Below are 21,098 nucleotides of genomic sequence, written 5' to 3' on the forward strand. Positions count from 1 at the left end.
TCAAGGAACATCAGAATTATTAAATACACCCAGTACCTTACCGTAACTTTTTAAAAAGGACTAACAGTGCTAAAAAGTACGATAGCCAAACTATCGACATTCGAGGAAAATTCAAAATTGAAAGTCCATAATCAAATGACAAAATCGGCTCAAACACATCAAACGAATGAATAACAACTTTCATATTCTTAACTTGAGACGGGTTTTATCATGTGTAGAAAAAGGTAGATTAAACCTGGTTTTTAGCTACCTAAACCTCTCACTTGTATGACAGTCGCAAAAACATTCCATATAAGGACAACAATGTGTGAATAAAACATACATCCACAATATGAATAAATGTCAATAAAGGGGTACAGCAGTCAACACATAATCATAATCTTAATCACTATAAAACGAAATTATATATGTCAACAAAGAAAAAGAACAAGGCATAAATACAAAGCACATTAACAAAAACGAAAGACACAAATACAAAAAATCACCATAGCAGCTATCATCTCAAAGATCAAGTATATATAATATATATATAAATTGTTATACCTTCACTTTGGTGGAAACATCAAAAGTCATTGTCTGATTGTAAAGATCACCATGATAGTACTAGTTAACATATTTAAAACTTGTATTATTGGATATTTTTTAATGATCAGTTTGCACCTAGTTTTGATGTCTGTAAATGCTTAACATACGTAAAAATCGTCCACATGCATTGAGAGAAAACTATGAAAATTCAGCTGCTTTTGTTAATCTGTTATAAACTATTGTCCCTAACTAACCTTGCTTTTAGAGATTCCTTTTACGAGTTGTTTCACTAAGAAGGGATATGCATGTCCCCTGACTATGAAGAACTAGTGAAAAGAACAAATGTGTGGAATCTTTCAGTTTTTGTTCATCTAATCGTTTGTTGCGCGTAGTATTTTTTAAACCAATAATATTTTTTCTTTAAAAATCTCTTAAAACGCTTAAACATGTAAATCCCTTAATGCTATCAATGCTTTGCATTTGCAGCAGTCCGTTTTTGTACTATATAGAGCCAGTCAACGGTTGACAAGAGAAGCAACTTGTTTCAAAAGTGGGTAATAACAGAATCAAATTGGTAATTGGCAAATGAACTATAAGATCATGAATTTTTCATCGGTATTTCTCTCCGCGTTGTAATAAGAAGATTTGGAAAAATCAGGGCTGATATGCATATTACAAATGTAGCACTTATGTAAATATATCCAATCGTAGAATTGATTTATCGAAGAATATGTAGAAAAATCCGTCTGTTCGGAACAAATCTGACATGCATTAGTTCTATGCATATCAGCCCAAAGTTTAAGCATTGTCATTGTTATCTAACATACGATTTTTTTTATAAATATCTAAAGTCACGTTCGTCACGACATATTTAAAATTGTATGCATGGGCACTTAACATGATCAGTGTAATTAAAGTAGGGATACATACATATATTGATGTATAATGAATTCATCAAAATTTTCAAGAGTTCATCAAAACAATTTTTTCGACCTATAATAAACTTAATATGAAAAATCTATCATGTTTAATGCCATTTGTACAAGTACTTGTATGTATTTCAAATTATAAAAGGGACACATTTAATAAAAGGCCTCATAGATAAATATAGATGTTGTGCCGTGTCCTGATTTTTTATATTTATTTAGATAAACAAAATTACAATGACATAAAAAGTCATAATAATTTGCTAAGTCATCATTGAAGTTTACAAGTTTATATTTACTCAAAAGTACATTGTATTTGATCTTCAAGTCGTCAAACTGTTATGAAGGAATCAATATTTTAGATTTATGAAAGCAGAGCCGTAGTGTAGTGGTTAGTTCAGTTTTATGTGTAATTTTGATGATACCTTTGTCAATACCCCTGATTTTGACCAAGCGATGCTTATGGGTTTTTTGAAGAGATTAACGATTTTAATTTTTGTTTCGCTAATTTCATTATGAGTATAGCAAGATTTAGTATCTATTAAAGAAGAAATTCTATATTGTTTGATTCCTAATTTCAACTCAATTTAGTAGACTATTTTAAAACATTGTTAAGATAATACATCTCTCACTACTTTTTTCTTTTTAGTTGATATATAACTGTCTGCTTGTGACACCAGGTACTGTCTATTACATTTTCATTGTATATATTTGAATAACATTTTATGAAGAGAAAAAAAGGTGCATCGGACTACAAACGCAAAGGTTCCTGGTTTGATTCTCGCTCCGGGGATAAAATTTCAGGGTCTGAATTTTTGGCCCTCCCTTGACACCAATTGCGAGTATGGTCTGGAGGAAACGATGATAGTCCGTCGGAAGGGGACGATAAATGGCTGACCCGTATATATTAAGAGAGAGCCAATACCTCTTGCACGTTAAATACACCCTTGTAGATTTCGAAAAAGAGCAGGCTAATGCCGCTACAAGGCAGTACTCGCACCCGCTATTATTGAAATGGATTAATATAACTTAAGTTGTAATAACTTGTTTCCCAGTCCACTATAAAAAAAATATGTTTAAACTTATAATTTAAAATGACTGTGCACTAGACCAACATTAGAAATGACGTAGTGATGGTGAATAAATTAAGAATTCACATAAAATTGTCCCTCTAGGATCAGTCACTGGAGTGTGTAAATGTATTTTGATTGTACATTCTGTCCAAATAGTCTCCTAGTTCGGTGTCCCAAGAAGGTTAAAAGGTTAAATGTTTAATTCCTGGACAGGTCAAACAAAATTTGTTAATACAGTTTTTATTTTTTTATTTTTTATGGGCTAGTTCCCAAAGCCAGGTCAAATCAGGATTTAAATAAGTCCAAGATACAAACACGTGCTCTGTGACATGTCTTCAGATTCAGTGCAAACTTGCATACTAGCACAAAGCAAGGTTCACAATATAACATTCTTAATTATATGTCTGTAACATATGCCAACGGACGTTAAGTATCAGATCTATCGTTGATAAGTGCGCACAGTACATTGCAAGTCTTGTTGCTTCGCATAACGATGTTGAGTTATTAGTTTCAGTCGAAATACACGCCATCTTGAATAAATTACTTATCACGTATAGATTCTGATTGGTTGCATTATAATGAGGCTGAGATACAGCAACAGCTATTGGCTTAATTGAGACTTTTTTCGTCCAGGATAAGACATCAAATACCGGAAAATTAACTATGTGTATTTCAATTCCGATCAGCTGTCATTAATTCATGTGCGTTTTATTATGCATACATTTCACAGTTAAATTCAATATTGAAATATCAATTATTAATACGTGTTTAATTGCTTTGTTACCTTTCAATTTGTACGATTTGCTTTGCTAAATAATGTTCCTTTACAATGTTTACAAATATGCATTTTCTGGGTTATGAACCAAGGTCTACCCTTAAGTAATTGTAAAACTTTCAATTTCTTTGAGGTATTCTCAGCACGGTTCAGTCTATGCTAATACTTTTCAGTTTCCTTCTGTTTGTACTAGTATACATCAACATCATAATTAATTGTCTGAAGAGCATCTTATCAGTACTGGAATAATTTCAAGCTAAGTGAACATGACTGAACAACTTTATTGTTCAGACTTTCACATGCTTTCAGATAAAACTTGGTTTTCTGGCACCGGTATCAATGCACAGTAATCCAGGAAATTAAAGTCCTTTTATACGCTACTAAATTTTTCGAAGATAAGCGTAGATTACTTTGCTAATTACTTATTTCTCTTTTCCTTTCATATATCTTTTGGGTAGATGTACGCGCTATACGCCACTCTTAACCAGCCGTGAATGTTTCCCCGCCCCATTCAAATGGACTCATTGTTTATAAAGATTTGTAAGGTAATTAATACAAAGCCTTTGATAAATTTAGTTCTATTGCAATAAATTACATAGTTCCCCTTTCTTGTCACATGTTTCGGGTAGATGTACGCCCTATACACAGCTATGAACACTAACCCGCTAAACAGTATGTTGTGTAACAATAAAGGCAACTATATTAGGGACAACACTTTTGTTATGACCAGTCTACTATTGTACACACTAATTGGTTAGCTACGCGGTCTTACAATATCTTATTCCTTTATCAACATAAATACGAATGCGATTTAAATTTACGCGCCGATTCAGTCGAATCACCTTTGGAACATTTAAATAATCTCCCTTTAATCATTGTAAATTGAATGGGAATTTCCACTGAAAACGAAAGTAAATTTAAGTTACCTCGGTTGATAAAAACCAAATGACACAGTTTTTGTTTTAAACAAACTTGCCAGGTAAGTTTAATCTAACAATCATACTAGTCTTCAAAATAGAAATGTAAAACTTAAATGATAACGATGACAATACAAATGGTTTGTTTACGTCGGTAACCAAGGCTAATTATAGTAGATGTCAAACCACAATTTCTAAAATAACATATAACAACTTTTGAAAACTACATGCAAAGGAATTTTGAGGTGTTTTTATATTTAATTGAGATACTGAATTGTTTGGATTTCGTTTTGTTTTTTAGCCACGGTGTTGTCTGTTTATTTTCTATCTACGAGTTTGAAAGTTTCTCTGCATGGTATCTTTCGCCCTTCTTTGGTAATATACGGACATTATCAAGAAAGACGTAATTTTTTTCTGCATTATGATGAAAAGAAATGGGGACATATGATGAACACACAAACACTAAAGCTGTGTTCATATAGCAATTTTCACTTTGATTTTTTTTAATAGAAACTGTTAATTCAAATCAAAAGTGACAGTATTTTTCTCTGATGAATACGTATCGATGTTGTTTTTGACAATGTTCCTGATATTTCTCTGGACCAAAGACGCTTATGCAGAGACTCCCCTCTACATTGCGATTTTTGTATTCTTACTAGAGTTCATTATTTTTACTATTTTATGTTTTCTTACGATATTAAGATAACATTATTATATTTCCGTACTATCTTCTTTCCAATTTTCTTAAATTATTTAAGACATTCTTACTCGTCTATGTATTCCAACTGTAGTATATGATATTTTATGTATTCAAAAGATTTACACTCTTATTAATGTGAAATATATTATGTAGTGTCACAAACTCTCATCAAGTTGTCTTTTTTAACGTGGAGAACTTGATGTACTGTAATTGTGTAACATCTAGTTTTTTGTCTCATTCTTGATTTCTTTTTTTTTCTTGAAAAAAAACCTTATAGATACAAAATTTCTTTTTTTCTTAAGTTTTTATCTGATAAGCAGTTGAGACAGATCAGAGTGAACACTTTCGCTTTAAAAGGATAAAAATGTTTTGATATCGTTTCTTTTGATAAATGCAATAAGATAAAATACCGTCTATGTCTATCTATATCTATGTCTATGTCTATGCTTTTTAACTTTTTACTTGTTTGGCTTTATAAATATTTTGACATGAGCGTCACTGATGAGTCTTACATGTATGTAGACGAAACCCGCGTCTGGCGGACTAACTTATAATCCTGGTACCTTTAATAACTTCTATCTATACCGTACCTTGACCTATCATGGTTTACTTTTATAAATAGTTATTATAATGGAGAGTTAGTTGCCTCAGTGGCACTCATACCGAACCTTCCTATATCTATCTATGTCCAGCTCGGACTTCTCTTGAACTTTATTTTAATGTGCTTATTGTTATGCGTTTACTTTACTGCATTGGCTAGAGGTATACGGGGAGGGTTGAGATCTCATAAATATGTTTAACCCTGCCGCAATTTTGCGCCTGTCCCAAGTCAGGAGACTCTGGTCTTTGTTAGTCTTGTATTATTTGAAATTTTAGTTTCTTGTGTAATATTTGGAGTTCAGTATGGCGTTCATTATCACTGAAGTAGTATATACATGTGTTTAGGGGCCAGCTGAAAGACGCCTCCGGATGCAGGAATTTCTCGCTGCATTGAAGACCTGTTGGTGACCTTCTGCTGTTGTCTGCTCAATGATCGGGTTGTTGTCGTTTTAACACATTCCCCATTTCCATTCTCATTTCTAAATTTAACCAAAAATTCTTTACAGTCCAAATGAGGTCAAAGAAGGCCGCAAAAATTTTCATTGTTTTAGTGAAAATCTTTACAGTGCAGATCCCATGTTTTTCAATTCGTAATGAATGACGGACAATAAATTCTGTGCTGGTTGTCAGCGCAGTGATGAAGACATTACAGCTGTATCTTGGTGCAGTGACTGCTGTGGGCTTGTATGTAAGGCGTGTTCTAGAGTTCACCAAAGAATGTCCCCGCCTCACAAGGTAATACCAACGTAAGAGATACAACAACTGAGTTCGTCACTTAATTCTTACATTGTCTTAGAACTGCGACAATCATCCAGATCAAAAGATTGCACTGAACTGCTGTCAACATGACAAGGTAGTCTGCGTGTCATGTGTTCCGGTATCACATCAGAATTGCAAGTCTATCATTTCAACTGAAAAAGCTGCTAGAGGCGTAAAAGATGGTACCACTGATCTAGAGAGAAGAATTTCAAACCTATGTCAAGTTATAGAGAACAGACGGAGTCAAAGTGAGAGAACACTTGAACATTTGGAAGAAAGTCGTACAAAAATAAAGACAAGGGTGTCTGAAATGGTTGTTTAACAGTCTATTCACTTTTTGAGTGTAATTGGCTGAAGATGTTTCAATTGTTTAATAATTGAGATCAATAACAACTAGACATATTAATGGGTGATAACTATAATTGATTGTTTTTAAATTCGAAAGAATTGAGAACGTGTTACGTGTAATCAACACCTCCTTTCGTGTTCAAACTGGTTTCTTGATAGAAATTAGTCAAAAACCATCCACTGTCCTGACAGCGAATCGGTATTACATAGTGAGCATTCCGATTGGACTTAGCTTTGTTAGATTTTTGTTTTAACTCTAGAAAGGTATGTCATTTCGTATAGCCTTATGAATCCTACTCATTAACTTGTCATTTTGACGAGTATCATCAATTGATCTAGAGTTCCCAACCGTTCCCAGCCTTTCAAGTGCAGCTGAGTCCATCCTGGCTTTTATTTAATTTTTTTTCGGAGGGGGTTTAGAGTTTGTGTTGCCCAATCTGTAATTTCCCATGTAGTGTGTAGTGTTTTGTGGACAATTATCCGTCTCCTCGTCTTTTATTGTTTGTCCATTGAGAAGTCTGTCTTTCTTTTACATATAATATTTCATTCGCACTATGGTATCCTCCCTTTTTTTATTATTTCTGTTCTTCTGGTATCAAAAAGAATATTTCACGAAAGAGAAAGGCGAACGTGACCAAACGGGAAATGAAAAAACTCACAAGTCAAAGACAACGAACAACGCCAATCCAAAATACGAAATATGACAAAAAACAAACAACATTCTACTTAAACACAATTATGTTAGGTAAAACAAATTCAAATTAAGCAATACATAACTGAATATTAAAAAAACACAATTTTAAACACTACCGAACTTTTAAAATATTAAACAGACGCAATTCTCGATAATACAGAACTATAACTTAAATAAACGAAGTTTTTGATATAACAGAACTATAAATTAATCAGACGCAGTGCTCAACATTACAAAATTATAGATTAAACAGACGCAGTGCTCAACATTACAGAATTATAGATTAAACAGACGCAGTGCTCAATATTACAGTACTATAAATTAAACAGACGCAGCGCTCAACATTACAGAATTATAAATTAATCAGACTCAGTGCTCAACATTACAGAACTATGAATTTAACAGACGCAGTAATCAACATTACAGAATTATAAATTAATCAGACGCAGTGCTCAACATTACAGAACTATGAATTTAACAGACACAGTGCTCAACATTACAGAACTATAAATTTAACAGACGCAGTGTTCAACATTACTACACTATAAATTAATCAGACGCAGTGCTCAACGTTACAGAACTATGAATTTAACAGACGCAGTGCTCAACATTACAGAACTATAAATTTCAGCACTGTTAAGACACTATGGGTGTCGTCGGTTAAGATCTGTTCAGTCTATGCCTATACATGTCAGTATCCTTTTGATTTTAGTTGCAGAAATCAACATCATACGTATTTTGTCTGAAAAGTATCTTATCAGTACTGGAATAATTTCAAGCGAAGTGAACATGACTGAACGAATTGATTGTTCAGATATTCACATGCTTTTCAAATAAAACTTGGTTTCCTGACACAGGTATTAATGCATAGTAACCCAGGAATTGAATATAAGCTACTATTTTTTTTCGAAGATAAACGTAGATTGATATGTTGATTACTGAGTTCCCTTTTATTTTCATATTTGTTTGGTAGATGTACTCACTATACGCCGCTCTTAAAATACCGCGAATGTATCCCCGCCCATTCCGATTCCCATGAAATCATTGTTTATTAAAGATTTGTAAGTTAATATATATGTTCCAGACCGTATGAGTATTTGGACCGTACGCGTATGGTCTGGACCGTATGCGTCCTTTTTCAAAATACTCATACGGTCGGACCGTACGCGTACGGTCTGACTAATATTAAGAAGTTGTCAAAGTTAATTAGATCAATATAACTTAACTCTCAAATTGATATAAAAAAAGTTTAATTGTAATTGAAAAAAAAAACCTATATATTTTAATGATTTAAAAAATTCACGCTAATTGAATCTGTTAATCTCTTGTATTTAACATATCGATCACTCAGTAAAATAATTGAATTATGATCACTTAAATTGAAAATATCGGAAGTAAATATAATGTGGGAGGACAATTGTTTTAGAATATTTAGAAACTTTACCAAAAAATATTTTTGCTAAGGAACATACACGAACTGCAAAAATGTAAATGTAAAAAATATTAGTACGTTACTTGTGGTAGCAAGTGTAACATTGGTTGAGAGTACCAAAATTAGGATCAAGATATACAATTAAACAAATATTTAATTTCAATTGTTCATTTGTTCATTTTATCCGTGTAATTGTAATAATATTAAATTAGTAAATCTGAAAATAAAGATTGTGATTAATGTTATTTTTTTTAAATTTAACCCATATGATCTAATACCATGTATGGTCAGCTCGTCCTGGACCATACGCGTATACTCATACGGTCCGACCGTACGCGTATGGTCGGACCGTACGAGTATACGTATACGGTCCGGACCGTACGCGTACGGCCCAAATACTCATATGGTCTGGAACATATACAAAGCTTGCAATCAATTTAATTATATTGCAATAATTCTTATATGATTAGCATATCGATAAATACTGGAATTGGATTGGTCAATTATAATTTTTCTCTAAGTTTACACTTCGATAAACCATGTTTCCCCCAAGGGTGACATGGGAATAGAAATATGGTCACTTGGTCTTCTTCCGAGCTGCAGTAAAACGCTTGCCGAAGTGGGGCGTCCGTTTGGCTGTGCGGGATGTATCAAGTTCGCAGTCACGTCCAGTCAGATTGGGGACTTTAAATCCGATGCCTCGTGTAAAGAGAGTGCCACGCTCTTTGCACGTTAAGAACCCTTGCAACAGGTGGCCTGTTGCAAGGCAAAATTTCTGTCCCTATCCAATATACCCTTATTTTCCAGTGGCAGTCCAAATTTTCCCGACCATCATCCCAGATGGCCTCTATTATATCAAGACCTACCTATTGTATTTATTGTGAACTTGTTCTCGTCCTGAATATGCATGAAAAATTTGCCACTGGACGTTAAGCAACCAACAATCAATCAATCAATCAACCGAAACTACTTTCGTAATCTATTCATGCGCGATACAAAAGCTTGCAAGAATACCGGGATTTTCGAGAAATAGAGATAAAAACAAATGCATAACAGTTGTGTTTATTTTAGTGCATATATGACAAAAAATAAATAAAATAAATACACTAAAGCTACGAAAATGTATAAATTTAAAAATCAAATAAAATTCCGAGAACTTTCATGAATGATTTGGCGAATTTACGTCATGGAAACACGACTTCATACGAATGAAAACTTTAATTGGAAAGATTATTTCGTTACTTGTACGCTTCAAATTCAAATATTATATCTCATTAATTTGAAGTTTTGGAGGTAGGTGTTATTTTATTTAAGATTCCGTTGCATTTTGCGAACATTTATGGATTTTAGAAAGTCAATAAGGCGACCAACTCCTTAGTTACGACATGTCAATTGTGCATTTTTAAAATGGTTATTATAGAATCATTTTCAAAACAAATGTTCTTATAAATCGCTATTATTAGCTTAAGAATTATAAGGATTAAACACAGTTTTTCTAGAGGTTATTGATGTGTAAGCCGGGGCTCTTACTCGCAAACTTTGTGAGTTAATCGCCCCGGTTTACACATCAATAACCTCTAGAAAAAATGTGTTTAATCCTATAATAAATAATATAGTTCCCTTTTCTTGTCATATGTTTCGGGTAAATGTACGCCCTATACACAAATCTTAACTCGCAAAAATAACCTGTTAAACGGTATGCTGTGTAACCATTAAGGCAACTATATAAGCGACAGTACATTTGTTATAACCCATTTACTATTGTACTCCCAAACTGGTTACCTACACGGTCTTTAAATATCTTTTTCTTTTTATCAACATTAATACAAATGCGATTTGAATTTAACCGCCGATTCAGTCAAATCACCTTTAATCTCCCTTAAATTGAATGGGAATTTCCGCTGAAAACGAAAGTAATTTGAAGTTACCTCGATTGATAAAAGCAAAAGACACAGTTTTTGTTTTAAACAAACTGGATTGGTAAGTTAAATCAAACAATCATATTTATAATAGAAAAGTAACACTTCTGATGATAAAGATGACATTACAACTCGTTTGTTTACGTCGGTCATCAAGGTTATTTAAAGTAGCTTACAAACCACAATTTCGAAAATAACATATAACAAGTATGTATGTTATGATTATTTGAAAACTACATGCAAAGGCATTTTTAGGTGTTCTTATTTTTAATTGAGATTCTGAATTGTCTGGATTTTCTTTCTTTTTTAGCCACGGCGTTGTCTGTTTATTTTATTTTTTAGCCATGTCCTTGTTTGTCTATTTATTTTCTTTTTAGCTATGTCGTTGTCTGTTTATTTTATTTTTTAGCCACGGCGTTGTCTGTTTATTTTTTTTTTAGTCACGGCGTTGTCTGTTTATTTTCTTTTTAGCCACGGCGTTGTTTGTTTATTTTCTTTTTAGTCACGACGTTGTTTGTTTATTTTCTTTTTAAGCCACGACGTTGTCTATTTATTTTTTATCTTTGAATTTGAATGTTCCTCTGCACGGAATCTTTCGCCCTTCATTTGTAGTATACTGACATTTTCAAGAAAGACGTTATTCGTTTCTGCATTATGATGAAAAGATATGGGGACATTATAATGAACACGCAAACACTAAAGCTGTGTTCATATACCAATTTTTCCCTTGAATTTGCTTATACATGTAGTTACTTCTCATCAAAAGTGACAGTGTTAATCTCTGATAAATACGAATCGATATTGTGTGTGACAATGTTTTTGACATTTGTCTTGACCAAAGACGCTAATGCACGGAATCCCCTCCCGAGTCCCATTTTTTTTAATTGTTATGAAAGTTCATTATTTTTACTATTTGATGTTTTCTTACGATATTAAGATAACAGTATTATATTTCCGTACTATGTTCTTTACCTTTTTACTCGTCTATTTATTCCAACTGATATTTTATTTTTTCAAAAGATTTCTTCCTAGAAATTCTTTACACTCTTAATAATGTGAAATATATTTTGTAGTGTCACAAACTATCATGTTGTCTTATATAATATGGAGAACTTGATGTACTGTAATTGTGTAACATTTAGTTTTTGACCTCATTCTTGATTTCTTGTTTTTTTCTTGAAAACTTGCAGTTATTCAGCTATTATCTGATAAGTAGTTGGGACAGGTCAGAGTGATCACTCTCGCTTTAAAAGGATAAAAATGTTTTTATATATTTTCTTCTGAAAAATGCAATAAGATAAAATACTATCTATGTTTATATTTTACAGACCATATGAGGTCAAAGAAGGCCGCAACACTTTTCATTCTTTTAGTGAATATCTTAACTGCAGACGCTATGTTTTTTTATTCTTACAGAATGGCGGACAGTAAATTATGTGCTGGTTGTCAGCGCAGTGATGAAGACATTCCAGCTGTATCTTGGTGCAGTGACTGCAGTGAACTTGTATGCAAGGCGTGTTCTAGAGTTCATGAAAGGATGTCCCCGCCTCACAAGATAGTACCAACGCAAGAGATACAACAACTCAGTTCGTCACTTTTTACATTGTCCAAGAACTGCGACAATCATCCAGATCAAAAGATTGCACTGTACTGCTGTCAACATGACAAGGTAGTCTGCGTTTCATGTGTTCCTGTATCACATCAAAATTGCAAGTCTATCATTTCAATTGAAAAAGCTGCTAGAGGCGTGAAAGATGGTACCGCTATTTCTGATCTAGAAAGAAGAATTTCAAATTTATGTCATGTTACAGAGAACAGACGGAGTCAAAGTGAGAAAACACTTGTAGATTTGGAAGAAAATCGTACCAAAATAAAGACAAGGGTGTCTGAAATGAAACGGAAAGTCATTGCTCATTTGAATACGTTAGAAGCAGAGATACATAAAGATATTGATTTTAAGTATGAAAATTGTACTGAGAGTGTGTCCCGAAATAAAATAAGCATACAGTCCAGCGCAGACTCGCTGTCTACATGGAAAAGTGATCTAAATTCACTGAAACTACACACATCAGAAGTTCATTTATTCCAGGTGGTAAAATTTCTAGATGCAAAAACTTACCAGAAAGAATTAGAAATCAGAGAAATCCAAACAGCTCATGTACCCATACTTAAATATCATCCGTCAGAATATGAGTCGACCATTAAGAAATTAATCCCAGACTTGGGTACAATAACGGTAGAAAATGTCCAAGTCCAAATGCCTGTACTAGATATCGATCAACAATCTCAATCTTTAGTGAAAGACGAACGAAAGTTTTCACTGACACATTCATTCGAGACCACGGAATTAGGTAATGAAGTAGGTATCAATAGAGGATGCTTTATTCCTGATAATAGATTACTCCTCTGTCACTACTTGAGCAAACAAGTTTTTGTATGTACACTGGATGGATCGAACTCCAAAGTAATTGATTTGGATTATGCACCACATGATATAAGCTTATATGACAAAAAACATGCTGTAGTAGCTGTAGGTTATGCAGGTATCAAGATCATCAACCTGACATCATTGAAGCCTGGTAGGAGAATTCAAGTTAAAGGATTCTGTGATGGAATAACCAGTGTAAAGGATAAGATCTGGGTAAGCAATAATGCTCAAACTCTAACCTTAGTGGATATCAATGGTAAAGTTCTTAAAGTTATACAAACAACATTTGAACCTAGGAAAATCTGTGCCAATCAAGATGGTGATGTCTATTGTACTTACATGTACTTTGATAGTAGTAAAGTATTCTTAGTATCTTCGGATGGAAAAGAACGTGAGATATACAACAGTCCTATCCTGCAAACTTCTTATGCTGTAGCTGTAGATGACCGTGGTGATGTGTATGTATCAGGAGGTGTATCAAACAACATACATAAAATATCTAATGATGGACAGAAACATGACATTGTCTTGTCAGCAGGCGATGGCATCAATGGACCGTCTGGTTTATCTTACAACAATGAAACAAAAGATCTGTTAATCGTAAACAACTGCGGTAGATCTATCAATATCTATAAAACCCAATGAACACTGGCTAATGAATACTAAAATGACTGTTAGCATCTGAAAAAGCCGACAGATAAATAATAAGTTTTTATATTTTAATGACAAATTGATATGTATATATAACCGAGTTTTCTAATTTTGCTTTTGCTTGAATTTTTTTTTAGATTTAGCCGAGAGTATTCAATACCTATTGAAATATAAAGTGTAATGAATATGAGATTTTTTAATAAATAATAACACATTAAAAAAAACTAGGAAATATATTGATAGTATTTTTGTATTAGTATTTAAACTTGCACAAAGAGGAAGAGAGGAGCACAATAAAGATGGGTATGCATATTTCATTCACACAATCTATTTATTTGATGAAAGACCAAAATTGTGAGTCAGTAATTTGAGACTTCTATAATAAGACGTAATATTAAAAAAAAATTACCTAAATGTTCACTCATTGAATCTAAACCAATAAAAATAGCACCAGCTGTTAAAAATAAAGACAAAAGGCTGAGTTTTAAAAAACCCAATGTTTTTTTTTTTTTTAAGTCATATTATTTATTTAGTGAAAAGAAATGTAAAGTTTAACGAATGACCTCCAACAATTAGAAAAAAAAAGGAAAACAGTATAGGCACCAATAAATGACCCAAAGTGAAAAGAGCGAAATATGTAATATTAGAAAACTATCGGCCTAAGTTACAACATTTAAGTTTGGAAAAACAAATATGAAAGAACTAGATAAATGGCAACCACTGAATTACAGGATCATGACTTAGGAGAGGTAAGTAAAGAAAGTAGTTTTATTTGTAACAAGTAGGTAATAGATATAGATAGTTAAAGTCGTGTCGAGCTCATTTGAGGTATAAAATTATTGTAAAGAACTCCAATCATAAGCAGAGAAAACTTTTTATCAGAGCGTCACTGATAATTTTACTTTATTTATAATGTGCACCTGGCTTACAAAATATAACATTTGATATATTCAATGAGTCTTTACCAAAGTTTATCAATTATAAAATATCATCATAAAATTTCAAAATGATATTTAGTTTAATTCTCTTATCTCAAACAGATATGCCCCCGACTTTAAAATAATAGAAGCCTTTAATTTAATCATTTTTGTATTATACTTATAGACGATAATAAGACTTTATATTTTTCAAAAGACCTTCGAACAACAAAAACAACACTGTAATTTGACCTTATGTTGGTTTTTTTTTTTGATTGGTTATGGAGTCACATTTCCAATTCTTAATTTTACCTAACAAAATCAACTCTAATAATAAATTTAGAATTAAATAAGATACAAGGACAATTTCGCGAACATGAAACACTCGAATCTACGCATGCTTTTTTATTATCTAATAAGCAAAATTCGAGTTTTGGCTCTTTTTTTTTTTTTTTTTAAATACTGACTTTTGACTCCGCAGTTGATATCTTTGAAAAAGGTAACCGACTTCGCCGGTTGGACATTCTGGTACTCTTTCAAGTAAGAGCAACGTAAAATTAAAGATTAAGCTTTCAATCGGTAAATTGTTTTTGGGGAAAAAGTAAACCACTTTTCCCTCCCCCCCCCCCAAAAAAAAAAAATATAAATAAAAAAATAACTTAATGAAAAAATATGTACCTTTTATGTATTTGATTTTACTTCTTTAGGTCGATATTACTTGACCGAGTACCAGGATGTCCTAACATAGAGATGGTAACTTGTCGAAATGTTGGACAATCCGATGTCAAAAGTTGGTAATATGACACTAATCAGTCTATTAAATGCAGAAGGAAATAGTGAATTTGTGCCTACAATTTAAATATAGAAATTAAATACCTTTGTAAGATACTTTTGAATCTTTGTTCCCGGTAAAGATTACCAAGTAAAAATCAATACTTTCAAGAAAAGTAAGCAAACTTTCTATCAAAATAAAATGTAAAATATTAATATCAAATTTTTAAACCATTTAAAATTATCAATTAAAGAAAAGTTACTAACCGCGACAAGGTCGAATTGAGATCATTTCTATGGGCCTTTAACAATGTTTAATGACGATATTTTAGTCTAGTTTTTAAATCCATTGACGAGTAATTTATTTCTTTTCTTTTAAGTATTTGGCCTTATATAAAATTTTACAAAAACAATCGAAATGAAATATTTCATTGATATATTTAATTAACAAAGTGGAAAACTATTCCATATAAACAAGTTAAATCCACGGTTTATATTTGATAACAAAACTTTTAAATTATAAAACTAAATATAGAGATCGAGCATCTTTAATATCAAGAATTACATCCACTAGAATTATAGTGCATAATAAACAAGTGAACTAATTCGAATGAAAATAAATAAATATCCTTTCATTTAATAGACGGAACAGGAATTGACCTTCGTGTAGATAGTAATATTTCATGTTAAAAACATTAAAATGAGGGGGGAAACGGGCGTATAAAGATGATACAAAAACCCAATGCACTACTGTAGGGAAAATCAATTTACAAAAGAAAAGCGTTCAACTATTTAACTTTTCATATTTAATTTATAGGCTAAACCTGATACAAAATAGTTTTGGTTGTGACTAGTAAAGGTACCTAGATACTAATTTACATAGGGTGTAAGTTGTCACCTTAAAAAAAAAAAAAATCTTCAAAGTAAATGGAGTGTTTCTCATTGCGATTGCGAAAGTTTTCATTTGTTGGTTCTAGTTTCATTAGAGTTGAGATAATGCTTTAATGATTGAAACAGTATAAAAAAGAAAACAAGTCCTTTAATTTAACATCAGCTTGGATGAAGGTTCAAATCGCATTCGGTTTTCATAACATTTCATTGCTGGTGAAACATCACACCATTCAAACTGGAAAACGAATTGTCTAATTTATAAAAAAAAAAAAAAAAAAACAACAACCGAGAAACACGTTTGAACCACATCAACAAACGATAGCTACTGAACATCAGGTTTAGAGTCGGACAATTCAGAGCTTGAACTAGTGAGATATTGGCAAATCGTTGTTTGAGACGATCTTTGAGGGTTGCTGTCTTACATTTTATAGTTGTTTTCTTTGTTCAAATGCTGTCTCATTAACGTGTATCCCACAATTCCTTCATGTATTCATCTCAGTTTAGGTTGAGGACTTTTGGCTGTGTCCTCTTTAATCTTTTTTATTTACAATATCTTTAACAGACTGGGTCAATTTTCCATCCTTAATTCGACTCAAACGTCCATGAACTGAAAACCAGAGATATGAATAGTTCAATAACAAGGTTGATTCTTATCAAAACTTTCAGAACGAGATAACTTAAAATACGGTCAGATTTTATACCGTAACTTTTCTATAGAAAATGAATCGCATAGTATGTCTCAGTTTTGTTTGTCTTTGTCTGACAATAAACCATGCTTACGGAAAACCTGAAAACGATGGAATTGATTTAAAAATCATCTATAAAGAAATGTTAGAAGTGCCCGGATATACGATCTAGAATCAACAGTCACTTTCCAAAAAAAACATATTCAAGATTTAATGACCGATAAGAAAGCTGACATAGAATACCGTAGAAAACTGGAAAGACGTTTGAAAGTGATTTGAAATAGTTTTGTTAGGGAATATTCTGATCCGAGGGAGTATGGTGTGAAAAGCAGTAATATTTCTCTACACGAACATGTGGATCAGGAGGGTAAGACGGATTATAGAAGTGGAATTGTTGATGGATCGGTCCAAAAGATGGTTAATCCTAAATGGAACGCAACTTCTCGAAAAAGTAAGGTTCAAATACCTTAATTTTAATATTGAATATAATTGTGACTACTTGTATATAATAGACTTATTAAAGGGCATCCGATACAGGTTCTCGATAAAATGTCATTTTCATAATTTTAAAAATATGTTGTAAGCCTTGCCGAGTTGTAAAATAAAACATAGGTCACCGTGTTGTTTTCGAGAAAATTGAGGCTTAAAATTGGGGAATTGTGCAATTTTGCAAAAAAGTTAGGCAAAGTTATAAAATGTTTTGAGCAGATACTCTTCGTCGTAAACTATTAAGATCGGGTTCAATCTGAAGCTGTAATAAAACACATAACGGAAAACATTAAATCCCTACACGAATGAACATACAATTATGCAAGCTTTGTTTGACCTTGCGGTCATAAAATTTTCGAGCACGATTTTTGTACTCAGACTCAAGAATCAACCAATGAAAATGCTGGATTTCATGTTTCGAGCATGATTTGTGTGCTTCAAGCACTGAACAAAGTTTTATGACTTCAGTCCCAAATGCTCAAAGTGGTATTTTTTGAAACCTAAAAATATGGAAAGAAAGTGTTTCTGATAATGTCATTTTTTTTTATCATTTTTCTACATAAACTGCATTTTGTCATGCTTTCTCCAGATCTAAAATAGAAAAAAAATATATGTCATATATTCCATGATAAAAGTAATGTATCCTAAAAAATGAGTACCCCTTTTAACCTCAACTCAATTTCGACGTTATGTCTGCAAGTTACCGGCGACATTTTTCAGATATATAAATCTTGCTTTTAAAGAGCTACTTATAAATTGGTCATATTGTTTTCGGAAATAAAATCATGCGAATCATAAATACCTCTCTCTGTTTGTGGTCTAAGTGAGAAACATCGCAAGAAAAGTTCTTACGGACTGTTGAAAATTTTACGGCTTTTAAAATTAAAGACTCGACAATTTTAGAACTTGACATACAGGTACATGTACTGCACACACTCGTGTATTATTGTTTACCATATGTTGACCTCTAGTTGTTGTCCTGTGTGTTTTTTTTTTGTTTTTATTGGCGGGCTGCTGTTTCATAACAATACTCCTTAAAATCTTTTTATTCATGTTTTAATTACTTTTTTAGAATTTCACGTTTATCCATGAAATTAAAATTCTATTAGGGTCAATGATTGCAATTGTAAAAATATTTACTTATGAACTTCTTTTTTTACATAAATTAGGCAGCTAGTTTTCTCGTTTGAATTGTTTTTCGGGGCCTTCGATAGCTAACTAAGCAGTATGAGGTTTGCTCATTGTTGAAGACGGTACGATAACCTAAAGTTGTTAATCTCTGTGTCATGTTTGTCTTTCGTGGAGAGATGTCTCATCGGCAATTACACAACATCTCCTTTTTTATGTTAACAGAAAACAAATCAAAGTCTTATAAAGGAGAATCTTCAATTTGCTAAAGGATGCTTTTGTCCATGCAGACAGACAGAGAAACTATATTTTTTTTTATTTGACAAAACGATTAATTGTCACCCCCACCCCTCCCTTTTCCCCCTTTTTGGCTTTGGGTTTGTTTCTGTTCCTCTCCTAACATTCCATACTTTACCCTGAGAAATTACGATTTCAAAGCAAGTCACTTTTATAAATTTGAACTTATGCATATTTTTCTCTTTAGTTTTAAATGATGTGGTTTTTTTTGGGGGAGGTGTACAAGCTGCGATTAAAATCCAAATACCTCTCTCATAGTGTAGTTTTATTGGTAAATAACTATACATATGTTTTCAACACAGCGCGACCCATTGTGGAGTACACTAAATATCGCACGTCCATTCCTCAATCTGTCTTTTATGTCCTTCCGGTGGTTAATTAAATTTTTAAGTGTACAATTCTTGCCAATTTTTTATAAAACTAATATTGTATGAACACGTTTGAAAATCAGGGCATATCAACTATTTCTTAAAAGAGTTGTGCCATTTGGAAATATTAATAATATTGGAATTTGCAATGCATTTGATGTCAATCCGTCATTTCTCTATTTTACCGAACTAAACAAAGAAATAACTCGACGGGTGCCCATGGTATACGGTGCAGGAAATTCTTACCCTTCCGGAGCACCTGATTGTACTCCTGGTTGTTAGTGAAGTTCGTGTTGTTTTTATTTGTTATTTGTAAATGTTGATGTAAATGTCTTTTGGTTTAATGATTCTTTGTTTAGTCCTTGGTTTTGATTGTTATTGTCTCTGATCAATTTGCAAAAAAAATAATAAAGAACAAAATAAACAGCTGCACTACGTGCGCATTATACGCCCGTCGTCTAATAAATGTTTTTAAAATAACACGGAGGTTGTAATAGAAGTCATGCTAAGTATATCCTGACTTATTCCTTATTCTTGCTCAATAGGAAGTTTATATATCACATCATGTTTTATATGATACCAAATTGAAGCTCAATAAAAATTCAAGAACTCAAAACTTTTTGAATCATCCCAAAAAGTGTAGATCTTCAGATTAATATAACTAAGAAGTGTGTACAGTTTAAAGCAATGAAAAGCGACGTTTTGCGGGATTTCAAACGCATTACGTCGCGCCAAGAGTTAACTCACTTAAACTGTATCGGATGCCCTTAAATCTAGTATGCTTGTAAAAGTACACATCAAACTAATTTTTAAATGGATTTAAAACCAAAAATCAAACAATATTTTGCCACTATGAATTTTTTTGATTTGTGTGATTCAGTTCAGATTTAGTTTTAAAATTTGATGTGTGTCGGACAAAGCGGCATAACTCGAGCTTTAATAGAGATTATTGTTACTGATCACCCTAAAAAGAATTAAAACAAAAAAAATGAAAGCCTTTATGATATTTAAAATTACTGAAAAAAAACCCAGAATAATGAATTGATTAGATTAGGGTTGTGTTAAGTTTGTTTTCAAACAAATATTTATTTACAGTATTTAAAGTGTTTTTGTAATCTGAACTATTGCTTAGTAATACTGGAATGTCTTGATGTTTTTTTTGATTGAAGTGGATTTTAGGGCTGTTGGACGCTAACTCGAATTACACTGTCCGAAGTAAAGGTTACACCTTATTTTACTAACTACGTGTATCTTATTTTTTAGAACGACTACTTTTACAACCAGATAACACGGCCAGCGATGCACTTGTTGCATTCTACGCATATATGTCCATTCCAGAAAACAACCCTAGTGCCCATCATACATTGATATATGACGTCTCCGTTACCAATGTAGGAAGCGGTTACAACCACGTGACAGGAATCTTCACCGCACCAACAAGTGGGATATACGTGTTCATATGGGTAACCAGAGTTTATAATGGTGAACACCCTACCGAACTCATGATAAACACCGCGGTGTATGGGGTCACCTTTCTTCGAGCAAAGGGCAGTAGTAATGATGGCTCAGTAAGTGGGACCGTTGTAGCTAACGTTACCAAAGGTGATGCGGTCTTTGTGCGTGTTCATTCCTCTTATCCTGGAGATGGATATATTTACAGTAATGTTCATGGTCGTCCATCATTTTCTGGCTGGCTTCTACGTTGAATTCTTAAGAATATAAACTATACGAAAAGAAATAAATTGAAAGAAAAAAAATGCATTAAAGATACTTTTCTGTTATTTTTTTTTATAAACATGATAAA

The 21,098-nt window shown here is 32.6% G+C and overlaps 2 protein-coding genes across 2 annotated transcripts; both read left to right on the plus strand.

Moving 5' to 3' along the window:
• The first annotated feature begins 12,085 nt into the window (after nucleotides 1–12,085).
• On the plus strand, nucleotides 12,086–13,741 carry LOC134694246 (uncharacterized). Its single transcript, XM_063555248.1, has one exon. It carries the CDS (start codon nucleotides 12,086–12,088, stop codon nucleotides 13,739–13,741), a length of 1,656 nt encoding a protein of 551 aa, XP_063411318.1.
• A 716-nt stretch (nucleotides 13,742–14,457) lies between these two features.
• LOC134694247 (complement C1q-like protein 4) lies at nucleotides 14,458–21,000 on the plus strand. The gene is made up of 3 exons (XM_063555249.1): nucleotides 14,458–14,528; nucleotides 15,372–15,454; nucleotides 20,558–21,000. The coding sequence occupies exons 1-3, from the start codon at nucleotides 14,458–14,460 to the stop codon at nucleotides 20,998–21,000; spliced, it is 597 nt and encodes a 198-aa protein (XP_063411319.1).
• The last annotated feature ends 98 nt before the right edge of the window (nucleotides 21,001–21,098 follow it).

This window comes from Mytilus trossulus, chromosome 13 (assembly GCF_036588685.1).
Source record: "Mytilus trossulus isolate FHL-02 chromosome 13, PNRI_Mtr1.1.1.hap1, whole genome shotgun sequence".
Taxonomy (NCBI): Eukaryota; Metazoa; Mollusca; class Bivalvia; order Mytilida; family Mytilidae; genus Mytilus; species Mytilus trossulus.